The sequence below is a fragment of the Buteo buteo genome, chromosome 3 (assembly GCF_964188355.1).
Source record: "Buteo buteo chromosome 3, bButBut1.hap1.1, whole genome shotgun sequence".
NCBI classification, from domain to species: domain Eukaryota; kingdom Metazoa; phylum Chordata; class Aves; order Accipitriformes; family Accipitridae; genus Buteo; species Buteo buteo.
This window is the reverse complement of record NC_134173.1, coordinates 68,522,895-68,539,011: the sequence shown is the minus strand read 5'-3', so window position 1 is coordinate 68,539,011 and position 16,117 is coordinate 68,522,895. Positions and strand designations below refer to the sequence as shown.

At 35.9% G+C, this 16,117-nt stretch overlaps 1 protein-coding gene across 3 annotated transcripts in view; it reads left to right on the top strand.

Moving 5' to 3' along the window:
• Window positions 1-16,117, top strand: part of ASAP1 (ArfGAP with SH3 domain, ankyrin repeat and PH domain 1) — a 161,796-nt gene that overhangs the window by 130,412 nt on the left and 15,267 nt on the right. For 2 of the 3 annotated variants that reach the window (XM_075023963.1, XM_075023965.1), the window contains 5 exons: window positions 988-1,055; window positions 3,511-3,618; window positions 4,896-5,124; window positions 10,989-11,042; window positions 14,649-14,810. In XM_075023963.1, coding sequence (XP_074880064.1) covers window positions 988-1,055; window positions 3,511-3,618; window positions 4,896-5,124; window positions 10,989-11,042; window positions 14,649-14,810 — 621 coding nt within the window. The remainder of the gene's footprint in view (window positions 1-987; window positions 1,056-3,510; window positions 3,619-4,895; window positions 5,125-10,988; window positions 11,043-14,648; window positions 14,811-16,117) is intronic. The other variant, XM_075023964.1, reaches the window with a different exon arrangement.

Here is a 16,117-nt window from a genome sequence, read left to right as displayed (position 1 = left end):
AAGGAGCCCTCCTTCTTCTAGGGTTCTTAATTCTTTCAAATTCATAGGCTTTTCTAGATGACTGCTTTGTATTTTCTAGAATTCATGACTGGCATTCTGTATGTAATATTACAGATAGACATATTTGCTTATGAGACCTCAGTTTGGCTGTTTTCAGTTCCCAATCACAGAAATGCTTTACAATCTGGCTATTATGTAGAGCGTACTCTGTTCCAGCTCCATGGCATTTACAGCTATACTGTAAGAGTGAATTTTACCTAAGGTTTGTCCACATAAGGTTGGGGTGTGGGGGCTGTTTTTATTTCTTGAGACTTGCTACTGAGCATCTAGGAAGGGTCCCATTAGATGTGCCAGAGGAGCTTCCAGAGTGCTTGGATATGACCTTTCTGATCAGGCATTATTTTAAAAAGTAAACCCATTTTATAGCCTTTATAAAGAAGAAATAGCTAGAAAGTTTTAAAATTATTCTTGTTCAAATGTCATCTTAGAATAGGACTTCTGTCTTCAAATTCAGGCTTCAAACTGCTACATATTAATCAAAGTAAAACATGCTTGGATCAACTTTAGTGCCTTTTTTTTTTTTTTTTTTTTAAATCTTAGAATATTTTTTTTTTTCTTTAAGCTATCTTACCCTGTCTGCTTGCTTTTTCTGCTTATTCATGTAAGAGTTTTACTGGCAAAGGAGTTGAGTGGAGACTGAAATGACTAAATTTCTTTATATTCTCTGCTATGATGGTTAGGAGGGATTTGGGAACTGTCCCAGCAGATGCTGCTGTTCAGAAAGAACCTGATGAAATGCATGAGCACTTAGAGTGGAATCTTAAAGAGCTGCAGCTGCTATAGAGTAAATAGACGTTTTTGATCACTTTTAGAAGTTACTCTGCTAAAAATAGTGAAACTTAATGAATTGATTCTTTAGACATCTCAAAGAATCACACTCTTTTTTTCTTTTTTCTTTTTTTTTTTTTTAATTGTTAAATTTTGTAGTAAACCAAGCTGGAGAGACGGCTCTGGACACAGCAAAAAGAGTGAAAGCTGTCCAGTGTGAGGAACTGGTAAGAACCAGGGGGGAAGGCAAGGGGGGAATCTTTACTTCTTTAAAGATATCATCTACTTAAGATATCATTACCACTGCATCTTAAACCTGGTATTGCTGCCAGCTGGCTGTGCGCTGATCTGAAGGCCTTAGCACAGATGAGTATTTTCTAACTTCAAAAACACAACAGTCATTTTCTTTGTAACAGTTTAAGTTCTATTGGAAGTACTTAGTTATTTTAACCAGTGTATTTGAAGACCTTTAATACTGGAGGGTGAGGTATTTGAATACCAATTCATGCATCATTCTAGGACATTTGGGCTTCATCACCTCAGAAGTTCTTAGAGACGTTTCTATCAGGAGTGCAAAGCAACCCCTGAAGTATTAAATCTATCAAGACCTTTTAGGTCTGGATCTTTGTTTGCTTTGGCTTTTTCCAGTTTATTTAATGGGACAGATAGTTGAGAGATTGTGAAAGTCGTCTTAAAAGGAGAATTGAAACAACTTGAAATTAAACCTCCTCAAAGGAGAAAGAAGCAAAAGTGTCATGTCTGGAAGTTAGGGTATCAAAAAAATGTAAAACACCAGCTTCTGTGGGACTTTGTCTCTGTATTGAACATGATCAGAGCAAGAACTTTCTGGAATTTTGAGAATATATAAGTGATGTGAACAGATGCCACTCAAGAAAATTACTGGAGTTCAAGAAATAAAGGTGTTAGAGTTAAAGGTACTCTTCTGAAGCAGTTAGCCAGGAATAAGGATTCTATATCAGACCAACAAGCTTGTTTGTTCTTAGCCCTCTGAGGTGCCTCTGACCGGCATGCATTTAGTAGGCAAGTGAACTGAAGTACTATCAAGGGATTAAAAAGTCTAAGTAATGTGGTAGTTTCACATTCAAGACAAAACCAGAAGAATTTACAGAATAGTTGTCACTTGCTGCTTAATTCCATTTCTTAGAATTTTTTTGCCTCATTTTAATGATCCAAGAAGGGTATCTACTTTTCTCTGCAGCTGATAATTTTAATACCTTTCCTTTGACAATTGAAAGTTCCTGTCATGTATTAATTAATTATTGCATAATCAAGAGAGCTTGTTCTTCACAAATCATAATGATTTCCCATATTTCTGGGGATGCAAGTCAACATTTTGCTATGGTTGATAAGGTGGTACTCTCACTGACTTCTCAATTACTCCCATGCCTGGTGTGTAAGTACTGTTTCCAGTGTTTTGAGTATTCTGTTCAGGTAAAAAACAGCTCAGCTGTACAACACACAATTGGTATGGATTGCTTTTTTCTTTGCAGTATATATTTAATAAAGTAACATGTGCCGTTAATGTGGACCAACTGATAGTGTTGTAGAACAAACAAAAACAAGTGGATATTATCAGTGATCTTATCTAGCAGTTAATTGTTTTGATTATTGTAATCAAAATTCCATGAATACCTCACTGATTATTTCACTTAACTTTAATAGAACATTTATGCCTTTTCTCTTTTTTTCATTTTGGAAGGGGAAAATTATTTCTGCATTTTTCTCAAAAGTGGCAATGAGATAAGGTTAAGAGTAAAAAAGAAATATGAGTGAGCATGTTGTTTACCATGTGCAATTAAAAAGTACAAAATAAATATCTAGATGTTTGCAGTATGGTAGATGTACTAAGCTAATTTCTGTTGCATAGGTGGAGTCTTAACTGTGTAATTAAATTCAATTTCAACTCAAGTGTGCTCATTAATGCTTACATAACAGATTGAAAATACTTTCTTCTTCCAAATTTTATTTTGGGAAGATGGTTAAAAACTTTCCTGAATCAACGAGTACAAAGCAGACTACATTTCAAAGGATATGAAGGAATAAATAATGATAGGAATCTAAGCATTGAAAAGGCGAATTTATGTCCTCAGAATAACCATGAACTGCAATTTTCTTTTATTGCTGATCATTGAAGTAGTCGATTTTTAAAGAATGTGGATACATTATTTGGGCTGGCAAAGCAGAGGAATTTTGTGCTTAAGACACATTGGCCTCATCCAGTGAGAGGGAGGAAAATATTTAAATAAAGGATAAATACCTTTTATTTGATTGCAACACAAGGACTGTGATTTTGGAGGGGTAATAGTTGTTTGTACCAGAATTTATAGATAGGTTTTGTATTTTCTTTTTGGAAAGGAGGGCTCCAGATGCATTCTGCTTTTGTGCATATGCCTTCTCTTCTTGTCATCTTTTCAAATGGTTGTCAAACATGGCAACTTATATCTTTTTGAGAAAATCTTCCCTTTTTGTCTTTTACCTGTTTTTCTATACCTCAAGTAAATGAAGGATGTTTGTGTGATTGCCCTGAAATGGTTTCTTTTTAGTGTCTGGAAAAGTTTTAAACCTCTAAATATTTCAGTTTATTGCTTGCTGTTACAAAACTAACCTTGTTGAAACCAAAGGAACAGCAAATATTTTAACAAGAATTGTTATTTCTTTCAGCTTTCTCAAGCCAAGGCAGGAAAGCTAAATCCACATGTCCATGTAGAGTATGAATGGAATCTTCGGCAGGAAGAAATTGATGAAAGTGATGATGACTTAGATGATAAGGTAAGCATGAATTACTGATACGACTTTGCACAAAACCTGCCAAAATTTCTGTTCTGGGGAGGGGAAACTAGTTTTGAGGTCTGTATTAAAGACTGCTGAAGTGCTTTTTTAATACAACCTAGTTATTATGGACTTGAGTTTCAGAAGTTTTACTTTGATAAGACATACAATATAATATAAAGCAGTAAATGTAGATTACTTTGTTGTCATTTTATCCCCTTCTGAATTCTAGGTTGTTAATATTTAGCTGGAGGAAATCCAAAGCTTACATACTTATTTTTCCATAAATTAATTAAAACCCTAGTTGAATCAATAACTATTTTTCAAAAACTGCTGTGCACTTTATTGCTGATTAAAAAAAAGAAGTAATGGAAAGACAAAACTTGAGGGCATAGGATAATTGCCATCCTAGAACATGTGAAAACTTAGCTTTAGTGTCCTACTTCAGCAAGTCAGTTAATTACTCTGTGCTCTGTTTCTGTAATAAATGGGAATACACCTCTTCTATTTTATATATGTGCTGTAGAAAGAAATGTGGTCAACTTTTCATTTTTCTGTGACACTTGGGACTGAAAAATTCAGAAACCCAAATAATTTACATATCCTCCAGGACAGTAGAGAACAAAATGATTATCTGTGCAAGGAGACTCAGGAGGATGACTAATGCTATATTGGAGATAATAGGCTGCCTGAACCAGAGCTGCAATGAAACAGATCGTGCTCCATATGTAGCTATTAATATACAGCAGTCAAAAATTGCTGTGCAAAGTTTTTTCAAAGAGCAGTTATATACATTTAAAAGAAGAGACATACCACTGAATATATTGCTAGTTCAGTCAACAAATAAATCTGAAGTGTCAGAAGTGGTTATTTTATTTTTAATATGCATCAGTGGGGTTAGTATATTTGATCTTTGAGGATAACTGTCTGGACTGAGTAAAGAGCCATTTGAACTGAAAATTACTCTTATTCTAAAAACTTCACTAGGCTTTTATTAATATATTATTCAGTATATTATTATTGTGTATCTGCTGCTTTAAGAATAAATCTAACTTTATGTACATGATGATTTGTTGATGCTACAATCTTTATTTTTCAGTTAGAGGACAGGATCTTTCAGGTTGGATCTCTGAGAAAGGGAGGAATGTGGGCTTATTTGTCCAATAAAGAAAGAAATTATGTTCGCTAGAATATGTTCTGTTATATTCTTTCCCAATCTTATTAACTACATTTAGTATTTAGACAGCTGTATAATATATTTATTTTTCTATTCACAGCCTAGTCCTATAAAAAAAGAAAGATCTCCAAGACCTCAAAGTTTTTGTCACTCTTCAAGCATTTCTCCCCAAGACAAAATGACTCATCCTGCATTTAGCACTCCTAGAGACAAGCAAAGACTCTCCTATGGAGCTTTTACCAATCAGATTTTTGCTTCTACAAGCACAGATTCACCCACCTCTCCAACTGCAGATGCTCCTCCTCTTCCTCCTAGAAATGCAGGCAAAGGTAAGTCTCTTCAAACTACGCTTGCAAGCGGTAATTTTTCCACAGTTGTCAGTTGTCCTTCCTTTAACCAGGTGCATTACAATGGTTCAAGATGTAGTGTGTTTTTCTTACTACATTGATGTGGTAAAATATACAATGCATGTTCAAAACTTAAAACAAACAACCCACCCCCCACCCCCAAACCAAAACCACAACAACCACGGGGGACAATGCTTTGTAATGGACTCATTCATAACAGCGTATGTGAAGGGGTGAAAAAATAAAGTAATACTCTGCTAAATAAAAGTTTGTTCATTTTATGTAGAAATTCTGTTCATATTTTGGAGAAGTGTTTTTATGCATTTACAGTCCCAAAAATACAAGTGTTAGAAAAAGGCTGATGGCGTGTAGTGCTATATGATGATGTGCTGTGTAGCATCTGGCAGAGAGGGCGAAGAAACAAAGCTTTGGTGGAGAGGAGGTGCATGAAGACTCCCTCTCTTGCAATCAGACAGTGTGTAAAAAGACAAATACCAGAATGACCTGTGAAGTGCTAAGCAGGTTGGTATTAAAGTTCCTTCCCTCTCAGTGCATCTGGATTCTCCTCTTCCATTTTAGTGAGTGCTAGAGGGGTGTAAAGAAAAAATACAGGGTGCAGAGAGGGATGCAGAGAAAATACCAAGCCTATTGCCAGATAGTTAACAAGTCACACACTGAAGATCTAAACTAAACGTCGCCCATTCTTCCCTGAGTGAAACAACCATTTTGCTCTTGTAGAATTATCCATAAGGAAGGTTTGTGCTACAGTTCAGTCAGTTTTGCAATCTACAGTTAGTTGAAATGAATGAGTTGCTTTTTCTTAGTAATAGTAGTGACACTCTTGGTAGTGCCTGAAAGGGAAGAGGACTTATTTTCATGAGACTTAACTGTTGCAGCTGTAGTGGAGGATGGTTCTTTGACCTAGACAGCTATAAATGTCAAGTTTAGAGGATGTATTTATGGAACAAAACCTGTTACTTTACTATCATTTGTGCAAATCTACTTTTTAGAACAAAAAAACTCTTCATCTTTTCCCTTTTTTAACTTATTTAATTTAGAAATAGCCAAATTGTGTTTTTACAGTAGACTTCTGTCCTGGTTTTGGCTAGGATAGAGTTAATTTTCTTCCTAGTAGCTGGTATAGTGTTATGTCTTGGATTCAGTATGAGAAGAATGTTGATAACACACTGATATTTTCAATTGTTGCTAAGTAGTGTTTAGACCAAGTCAAGGATTTTTCAGCTTCTCATGCCCAGCCAACAGAAAGGCTGGAGGGGCACAAGAAACTGGGAGGGGACACAGCCAGGGCAGCTGACCCAAACTGGCCAAAGGAGTATTCCATACCATGTGATGTCATGCCCAGTATATAAACTGGGGGGAGTTGGCCTGGGGGGATTGCTGCTCAGGAACTAACTGGGCATTGGTCAGTGAGCAGTGAGCAATTGCATTGTGCATCACTTGTTTTGTATATTCCAATACTTTATTATTATCATCATCGTCATCATTTTATTATTGTTATTATTAGCATTATTAGTTTCTCCCTTTCTGTTCTGTTGAACTGTTCTTATCTCAACCCATGAGTTTTACCTTTTTCATTCCGATTTTCTCCCCCATCCCACTGGCTGGGGGGGGCAGGGAGTGAGCGAGTGGCTGCGTGGTGTTTAGTTGCTAGCTGGGGTTAAACCATGACAACTTGTTAGAAAAGACTTTAGTTTTGATGAAGGCTACAGTATACTTTAAGGCTTCAGCAGTTATGCTGAAGGATGCTCCCCTGTGTTAGCACTGCTATAACTTCATATTTCATTTCTTCAACTGGTAGTTAACTTTTTTTTTCAAAAATAATGAAGAAATGCTCTCAGTAAAAGGAACAGAACAGAGTGTGTTGGCATCAGATGTCTGCTTTTACATGGTTCAGATGCTGTGCTGAAGAACTACTGTTCCACCATCAGTCTTTGTCATGTACTGGCAACTTTCAAATGAATCCCTTGGCTCTCTTTTTTAAACGGGTTTGTTTTCCATTAAGAGGCAAAGCGATTTTGTCAGGGTATGCATTTTCACATGAGATTTCATAACCCACATTTCTTTGTATCAGTTTTATTGGGGACTCATTTGTATTCCTTGTAATTTTATTAAGTTGACCTTCCTGTTTGCTTGACAAGATTCTAACTTTTTCCTTCCTCTCCCCCATCTTTTTTACATGCTCTAACAGTCTGCTACTGATTGTCCATTGTCAGACACATTATACTGGCTTAGATGTTCCTTCAGTCTGGCCTAGGATAACTTTTTTTGTCATAAAGTTGCAAGACTTGGAAACTAATCATGAATCCCATTTTCTTAAGAAGGTTAAGGAACTTGCATCTTGTATTTGTCTGTACACTGCTTAGTATGTTGTCAGCTTTCAATGGATTATAATGAACATTATTTCAGCAAATTGTCTTTTTCTCCAGGAAGGGTAATATTTATGTGCATATTTCATTCTAAGTATGTATTGAAGTTTCAGAAATGTTAGGCATTTTCCTAGGTGTTCCTGAAAAGTCCTAGACGAGTGAATCAACACACCACCAAAGCTACTTGTAAAGAAATGAAGCGTTGAGTTCTTGCGTGTTTTCATGTCAAGGATTATGCAAAAGGTGTCAAGGATTATGCAGAAGAAATCCTTATTTATATTACAACAAAATAATATATTATTACAAAATACAGAGAACTATTGCCTTCTAATGTAACATTAACTGCTTCCTTAGAGTGGAAAATGCCAGATTCACAGTGTAAGTCTGAGAGAGAAGTTGAATGGAACTACTGTTAACATTGAAGTCACCAGGCTTCTCTGCTTCACACATGCCAAAATTTTACAGTCTGTGAGTGATGCTGTTTTTTTGGTTGATTTCCATTCAATAATATTGTAAAGTATTTAATCAGAGTTAGAAGTCTCCATTAAATACATGCCTGTGTTACAGGAATAATTTAACAGACTCAAAAGGACAGGGGAGCGAAGTGACAAATGTGTAAAATATTCCTCAGTGTGGAAAAGTTGCTATAGAAGCATCATTGCAGATGTACTTAAGCTTCATTATAAACTGTGCAACGCCTTGTTATCTTCCCCTCCTTCTAGCTCCCAAACAGATTGTTTAAAAGAAAAAGAAGCAGAGGCTCTCCACTTCCATAAGACACTGGTGACACATCTTAATTTTGAAACAGTCAGAGATGATTATTTTTTCCTACAGAAACAAAATTCTTTACAATTTATCTGTTCTTTTGAGGTTAGTAGTAATAGAGCATATCCCTTACATCAAAGTTTAACATACAAGCTTACTTATCAAATCCTTTTTTGTTAGAATAGTTCATTTTAATAGCTACCTATTTGATTTAAGATTATATGAAAACATAGAATTACATTTTGCCCTAAGATCCCGAAATAGCAAGAGTAAGAAGAGCACTGAACCTGTAATTAAATTTCAGCTTACCTTCTGTCCCCAAATGTAATCTGATCTTCATCCCTGCGCTTCTGTGAGGCCCCAGCAGATACCATGGGACCCTGTTAGTGCATGGAGACAGTCTGTAGGGAGTGGATAGCTGGTGGGATCCATATTTTAGAAGGAGGCAGAGGATTTTAAATTTTCATGGTTTTTATCCTTTGGGGCATACAGATAAAACTCTTTTCCAAAACATGTTGTATATTTTAACAAACACACCTCCCTTTAGCCCTCTGTAAGCTGGCTTCATTCACCAGTGAAGTTCCTTGGTAGCAAGGTTCTATGGTGTTTGCTGAGATGCCACAGTGGACTGGAAGCCATCAAGTCTGAACTTTGTGTTGGGGAGAGAAGGTAAGTTTAGAGCAATTTACATAATGCACACCACTCTTGCCCATGTTTTTTAGTGGATATGGTGTCTAAAAATTAGTTTGATTCATCATTAAAATTGTATAGGTACAATTGTTGGAGGATGTGTATGTGGGGATTTTTTTAAGTTTCTCCATACATCATTACAATGTAAGTCCAGATTTTCCAGTTTGATAACTTTTCAAAATATTCTTAAAGATGCTGGAACGTTAGTGTATTCTACTCCAAACCAGCTTATTTGTGGATACATTTTATTTTTCTGTTATCTCTGATACAGATATAGTTAATCCTAGTAGAATGAAAAGTACTGATTGAGTACAGTAGCTGCATAAGCCAGCCACTGTATGCTTTTTCCAGTAGTTTATCTAAGCTTATTCAGGTTCAACTTACTTGTGTTGTCAGTCAAGTCTTTAGTCTGTAACAGTCTGAAAATCATCTTTTTCTTTAGTCTTTCCAGCTTATACCTGCATTATGGCTCCAGACATCTAGCAGGTCTTCTGCCTGCTTTTTTACAAAAAGCTTTCCCCCCCCAAAAAAAATCAACATATAAGTAGTTGCATGACTCAACACAGTAGCTAAATAAGCTTTTGCACAACCTTAATTGCAAATCCAATGTGAGGGCAATGTTGCTAACTAGTTTTGTAGAAGTGTTAGGCAATCTAAGGCAGGTTTCCTTAATTTTAGCTGAAAGCTAATTCATTTTTGCATGGTTCTACCTATTTCTGTCACATGGGATGAACACAGAGGTTAGGGATCAGTTTTATACACTGAAGTAAGTTTGGATCTTCAGTACAAGTTTGCACATTTTACACTCTTTTTCACAGCTCTAATGTTAGGTACATAAACCCAGAAGGCACTTCCTTTGTGGTTGCAGTCCACCGGTACTGCAGATACTATGTCATACAATCTGCTTCTTCTCTTGATCAAACTCAATTTCTAAACAAATTAGCTCATCTGCAAGGACTAGTAACTTGTAGTTGTCTTACTGCATTGCTCACAGGATTAGAAATCTTTTCAAGTCCACTAAATTGCTTTGTTCATGTACCAGCGTTATCATTTAGCTTCGGTGGTTTTTCTGTCACAGGTGTCTGTGTCAAGGCACTATCTGGAAAGCAATCATACAAGTCTCCATTTCTATTTTGTTAGACTAAACAAACCAAGCTATTTCACCTTTTCTGATAGAAGAGTACTGTCATTCTCCTATCATCCAAGTTGTCCTTTTGGCATACTAGCCCTTCTCTGTACCTTTGCTGTTTAAATCAGCTTTCTTGAATGCAACTGACTGGAAGCATAGGAAGGGCAGCAAAACCTTGCTTTTTCTGCTGGAAATACTATATTGAAGCTATTTATTTTTTCATGGTTGCATCATACTATGGAGTGTCAGGCATTATACAGGTAGTCTCTACTACCATTTTCAACCAGAGTCCCTAATTTAAAGTACAAATGCTTTCTTAGTCTAGAATTTTAACTTTGCATATACTGTTGTACTTAATCTCATTTCTGTTACCTTACTCTTTGAGGGTATCCAGCTTCTTCTATTTGTTTTGAATGCTTTCAGGATTCTACTGCTTTCCTGCATACACTTAGAGTTAATTTTTTAAATATTCTTATAAATGTGTTGTAAATTTTTGTTAAACAATACTAGTTATCCCACTCAAACTTTTTTTTAATACCATAATAGGAAGAGAAGGGTGACAACTGTTGATTTCACATGTTTTATATTTGTGCATCAACCCAAAATACAGTATCCTTCAATATAAATTTGGGGTCTTTTTTTTTTTTTTAACTCAATTTATATACTTAGCTTTCTTGTTCAGAGAGATTGTGATAATTTTTCTTTAACTATAGTCTTAATTTTCAGTACTGAAGATACATGATCTAAAGCAAGACAAACTGAAGAATGTTTTTAGTAATATCGTTCCAAAAATGTCATAAGAACTTTAAAAATAAGTATAACCACACTTGTTAATGAAAATACTATTTTTAATATAAACTTGCTTTCCTTTGCAGTACCCGTTCTGCCATTAACTGGAATACTGGTTCTTCCATATCTCTCATTAAGTGGTAAACAATAAATACAAATGTGAGGTTTTTACACTCTAAACCCACTATTTTTTGAGTGGATGGTAACAGCTTTGCATGGTTTCACAAGTACACAAATTAATAGATACTATACTGACTGCACAAAAGCTGAAGGGCAATGCACTATTAATTGCAGACCTTTTTCAGTTATTTACCTTAGTACAATACGTTTGAGATTTGGTCTATTTGCACATGCAAGCATGATCCCTGTACTAAGAAAAAGTGATAGAAGATGACAACAGCTTTACTGAAAGCAACTGCTTCAGCTAACTGAAGAAAAGAGAGCCCAATAGAAGCTAAATTTAAAAAAAAAATCTAGGTCAAGATTTTTTTTTTGCTTGTGTGAGGGGAAAATTATTTACACGAAATGTGAACTTTGCAACTATGTGAGAAATCATCATTAAGATGCCTATGGAAAAGAAATGATTGGCTTACTTGCTGCCTGGTTAGAATCACAAAATATCTTTGATCTATAAAAATAACTACTCTGATTATTACTTAGGAATATCTGGCTAGCCTTGCATAGTTAAAAATACCATGTAAGAATGTTTTTGAGATTGTGTGTGTGTGTGTATATATATATATATATATGTAATACAAAGTATTTTATAATAATTTTACTGACACTCCATACGTCATCAGATCTTTGTATTATTCCACCAGTTGTTTCCATAAACTGATTTAGATTCCAGAATGTTTCCCACGTTTGCTTTATTCAAAGCATGATGTGACTTTATGCCTCTTTCTGAAAAAATGTTTTGAAGTTTTCCTTTATTTTCGGTTTATTTGAAAGTCAGGTATTTTGTATTTCAGCCATCTAGTCGTTAGTGTACGACTTCTAAATTCATATTTATTCCTTCCATGAAATTAATATAGGAACCCTCCATGAAATTAATATAGGAACCCTTCCATGAAATTAATATAGGAACAAATGCTAGGAGTCTGAAAAGATGCACTATTTTTAATACCTTAACACCTTTTCACCTTTTCCCTGTAACTGTTGTATGCCATGTGAACTTTTGACAGGTGTGAAGTGATAATGTTTTTCACCTCTTCTGTGATATCTGGAGATACACTACTGGTGTGAAATACAAAAAATATACCCGTATAACCACATTTAAAGAGTTTTTAATCCTGCTAAATTTTATTTTTGTAGAGGAGGATTCTTCATTTTATTGGCAATAAAAAGTACAAATTTTACTTCATGTCTGAACTTTTATTTTTGTGATAAGTGCATAATACTATTTCTATGCATTTCCTCCGCTTTTCTCCCTTTAAGCCAAGTTTGAACTGTTTGTCACTTGTGGCGGGGCTGGAGACCCTCTTAGCGTTGAGTGGTAAGACTGGAGTGCAGCACAAACAGCAGGACACTAGGTGGTGGTAGGACAGAACCTCTGTGGTGTTGGCCGTTCCCACTTGCATACATTTTGGAGGCGTGTAACTCCTTTTTGAGATGTCAGGACAAGAGAAAAATACTATACTTACATATACTGGTACACTCTGAGTTACTTATGGTTTATAGAACAACCTTTGATTCATATTTATTTAAGTGAACTAGAGAATTTATAACTTGCAGAAGTCTAGGGGATCGTCAGGCAAAACTTAGCATGAGAAAAGTTTTTTATTTTTGCTGGCAGAAACATTTCAATGTGTGGTTTCAATTAGCTTGCTTGCTTAAGCTCAAGGAAGAAATTAAAATGAGAAAGGATGCAAATTGGGGAACAATCATTAATTTGCACTAACATTTGACTTCTTGTCAATTAACGGTTTTGTGAACTTGGAAGTAAAGTGAGAGGAACAATTGCAAAATACATAATTTGATTTACAAGACTAAGCAAATAATGGAAAGCCAGGCCCAAAATACCTGCTGGGGTTGTGGTTGACAGATCCTCCTTCGCAGCAAAAGGCCATCCAGGTTTGAATCTGGAAGTGAATAGATTGAATCATTAACTCATTATGGGCAGTTTTATTAACCTTTTCTTTGGCGTTAAGGAAGAGGGAAGTCACCCACTGAAAATATCTGGCAAATGTACACATGCTTATAGGATAATTGAAGTTACTTTTTTCAATGTTTAGTATTTCATCTGAGGAATTTTAGCAAAGGTTATTCTTCACTGATTTTAATATTTTTATGATATATAGTAATTTAGGAAGGAATGCAGACTTTGGTAATTCTCAGTCTACCTATAGAGACTGGTAATAAATATTTTTAAAGAGGCAGCTCTAGTTCTGTGTGCAGGTTAGGGTATATGCTGATTAATAAAATGAAGATTTTGTCTCAAATACTGTTCAAATAAGTTACATTTTCAAAAATAGGCAAGTTGGTTCTATAGTGCTACAAAAATATGTGATGATAGACTTGAAATTTCAGGTATAAATAAACTTTGCTTTAAAACTTTGATGAATTTCTGTATGTATCCAAAGCCTGTGATGGCAAAGCTCTCTTACATGCAAAACTTACTGCAAAATCATGACTGCAGTGAAGTGTTATTTGTTGGTTAGATTAAAAAAAAAAAAAACCCAAAACAAACCAATTACAACAAAAAACCCAAACCCCAACAACAAACCCCTTAGAGCTATTCTAACCTAATGTAGAACTAATTTAGATAAATGTTACAAGTAATTTCTTTTGGCGGTAATGGCAGCTGACTTGAGCAGTTGTCCCCTTGCTGCCTGTTTGCGCCCTGCACTGCCTGCTTCCTTGAGCTTCTTATTAAAGACATTTTTGAAGGTGAATGGTGAAGTTGATTAGGGAAAACGCTTGTCTTCCCTCTGGGTTATTTTGTCTTTTAACCTGAATCTGTTCCCATATCCTGTAAAACATGCATTGTGTTGAATACTACTTGTGCCAATATTGATGCAGGGGGAAATAAAGGGTTTAAGGGTAGGGGCAACTGTGTAAACTCTATAAGCAATGCTACCGTTAAGTATCTAATCTCAGTCTCAGGGCTTTTCTGATGTTTATTTTATACACACTGTATACAACAATTTGCATTGCTCTAAGAATACACAGTCTGATGTATTTAAGGCACAGAAAAAAAGGGGAAATAACTACAGAAAAACTTACTAAGCTTACAGTCCTATTTTCAAAATACAAGGAAAATTTGTAGATAGATTTTTATTCCCCTTGTCCCCCCAGTTTATTAACAGAATTCGTATGGGTTGCTCTGGAGGGGGAAAAAAATCCCCACATAATAGAACATCTAGAAAGCTATTTCATTCTGGTATAAATTAATAGTGATTTTAATCCCACGTGCTAAATATTACTTAAAACTAAGATTTCATGGGTTGGCTGCTTTTTTTAAAAAAAACCCAAACAATGCCTAAAATTAGAAAACCTGGAGTGATTAATCCTGTGTAAACATAAGTGCACGTGTCATTCTATTGTCAAGTTGCTTATATTCCCACAGCTAAGATGGTTAAAAATGTGGTGAATGTGTCATTTAATCTAAACAGTGTTTTGGCATGGCTTGTCTTTTTATTTTAGTCTTTTGCTGCACTTCACTGTGGGTCTGACTGTGAATTTTTCAGTGCTGCTTTGACGTTAATGCACATGTATTTGTAAGAAGATTGTTTGTTATTTTGCAGGCCCACCTTCAACCCTCCCTCTAAGCACTCAAACCTCTAGTGGCAGCTCCACTCTTTCCAAGAAGAGACCACCTCCCCCACCCCCAGGACACAAAAGAACCCTCTCTGACCCACCAAGCCCACTACCTCATGGACCCCAGAATAAGGGCCCAATTCCTTGGGGTGAGTTTTGAAATGCAAAACAAAAGGGCAGGGGAAAACCTTTATGATGGATGATATATGATCTTTGGTTTCTTTTACCTGATGCTTGCTTTCCAATGATTGCAGCTTGATGTAACGTCAGCTCAGATAAATCAACAGTTCTATCTTCTGTCACTCTAGCTTCCGGGCTTCTGTATCTGAGTCTCGCTTGAGAAAACTGAAAATATTCCACACTCCCCTGGGGCCCAATTCAATCTCCTCTGCTGCCTCCCTCTCTCTCCCCTAGCTGCCCAGGCTGCCCTCACCCCAGCCCCCTCATCTCCTGCATCTACTTTGCATCTGCTTCCTCACCCCTGCTCCTGTTCTGACCAGCTCGTTAATCTAGATGGAACTTGATTTGGGGCAGATAGACCTCGATGAACCTGTGTAGTTCTCCTGATGGCCAGAAGAGCTTGTCTCCTTGGGCTCTATGCCAAATCCCTCCTGTAAAGTGTTCGCACCTAGCTGGTGGGGATGTGTTGTCTTAATATGTTTTCGGGTTTTGTGATGTTGTCTGTACATATACAAAGACTGATAGGTTTGCATCCTTCTACCTGCAGCAGTTATACAGAAACAGCACTTTGTTTTTTAACAGGATACGTTTTTGACAAACTTTTTGGAAACTATTTTCCAGACTACTCAAATTCTTCCTCTTTTCAATAAACATTGCTCTATGCAGTCAACTCCTAGTAGCTATAAATCTCAGGCCCATGTAATGTTCTATAATTTTAGTCTTGGTGGCAAGATTTCCATAAATCTGTAAACTTTTGAGCTGGAATCCAATGCTTACATAGGGGGTCATCCATACACTACTTATATCTTAGGAGTATCCTCTTTCTGTTCCAATATAAACATGAAATTACTAGTCTAAAAAAAAAAAAAATTGCAAGCCCAAAAGCACCATTTTTTTTTTCTCAGCAAATTGAGTTAACTGTGGTAAATCATGGAGTACTCGTGTGTAGAATATGTAATTTCATCTAGGATTTAATATGAAGAGAAGTACAGAGACCAATGAAGGGCAAAGTCTTTTTCTCAAGGAATACAAATAATGGCAATCTTTTCAGTCCTCTACTCTTCACATGTCTGGGATATGGAAAAAATGTTTCCTATGTTGTGGAGTCTAACAGCCTTGTACTATTTCAGGGGTAGTAAAGACATTTTGAAGAACTTGGACTTTAAAAATTTAAAAAGCGTCCAAATATTTAAGTCCAAAACAGTACCTAAAATACCATATACTAGAATACTATACAATGCAACACTATTAGGATGAAAAGTGTGGTAGGAACAGA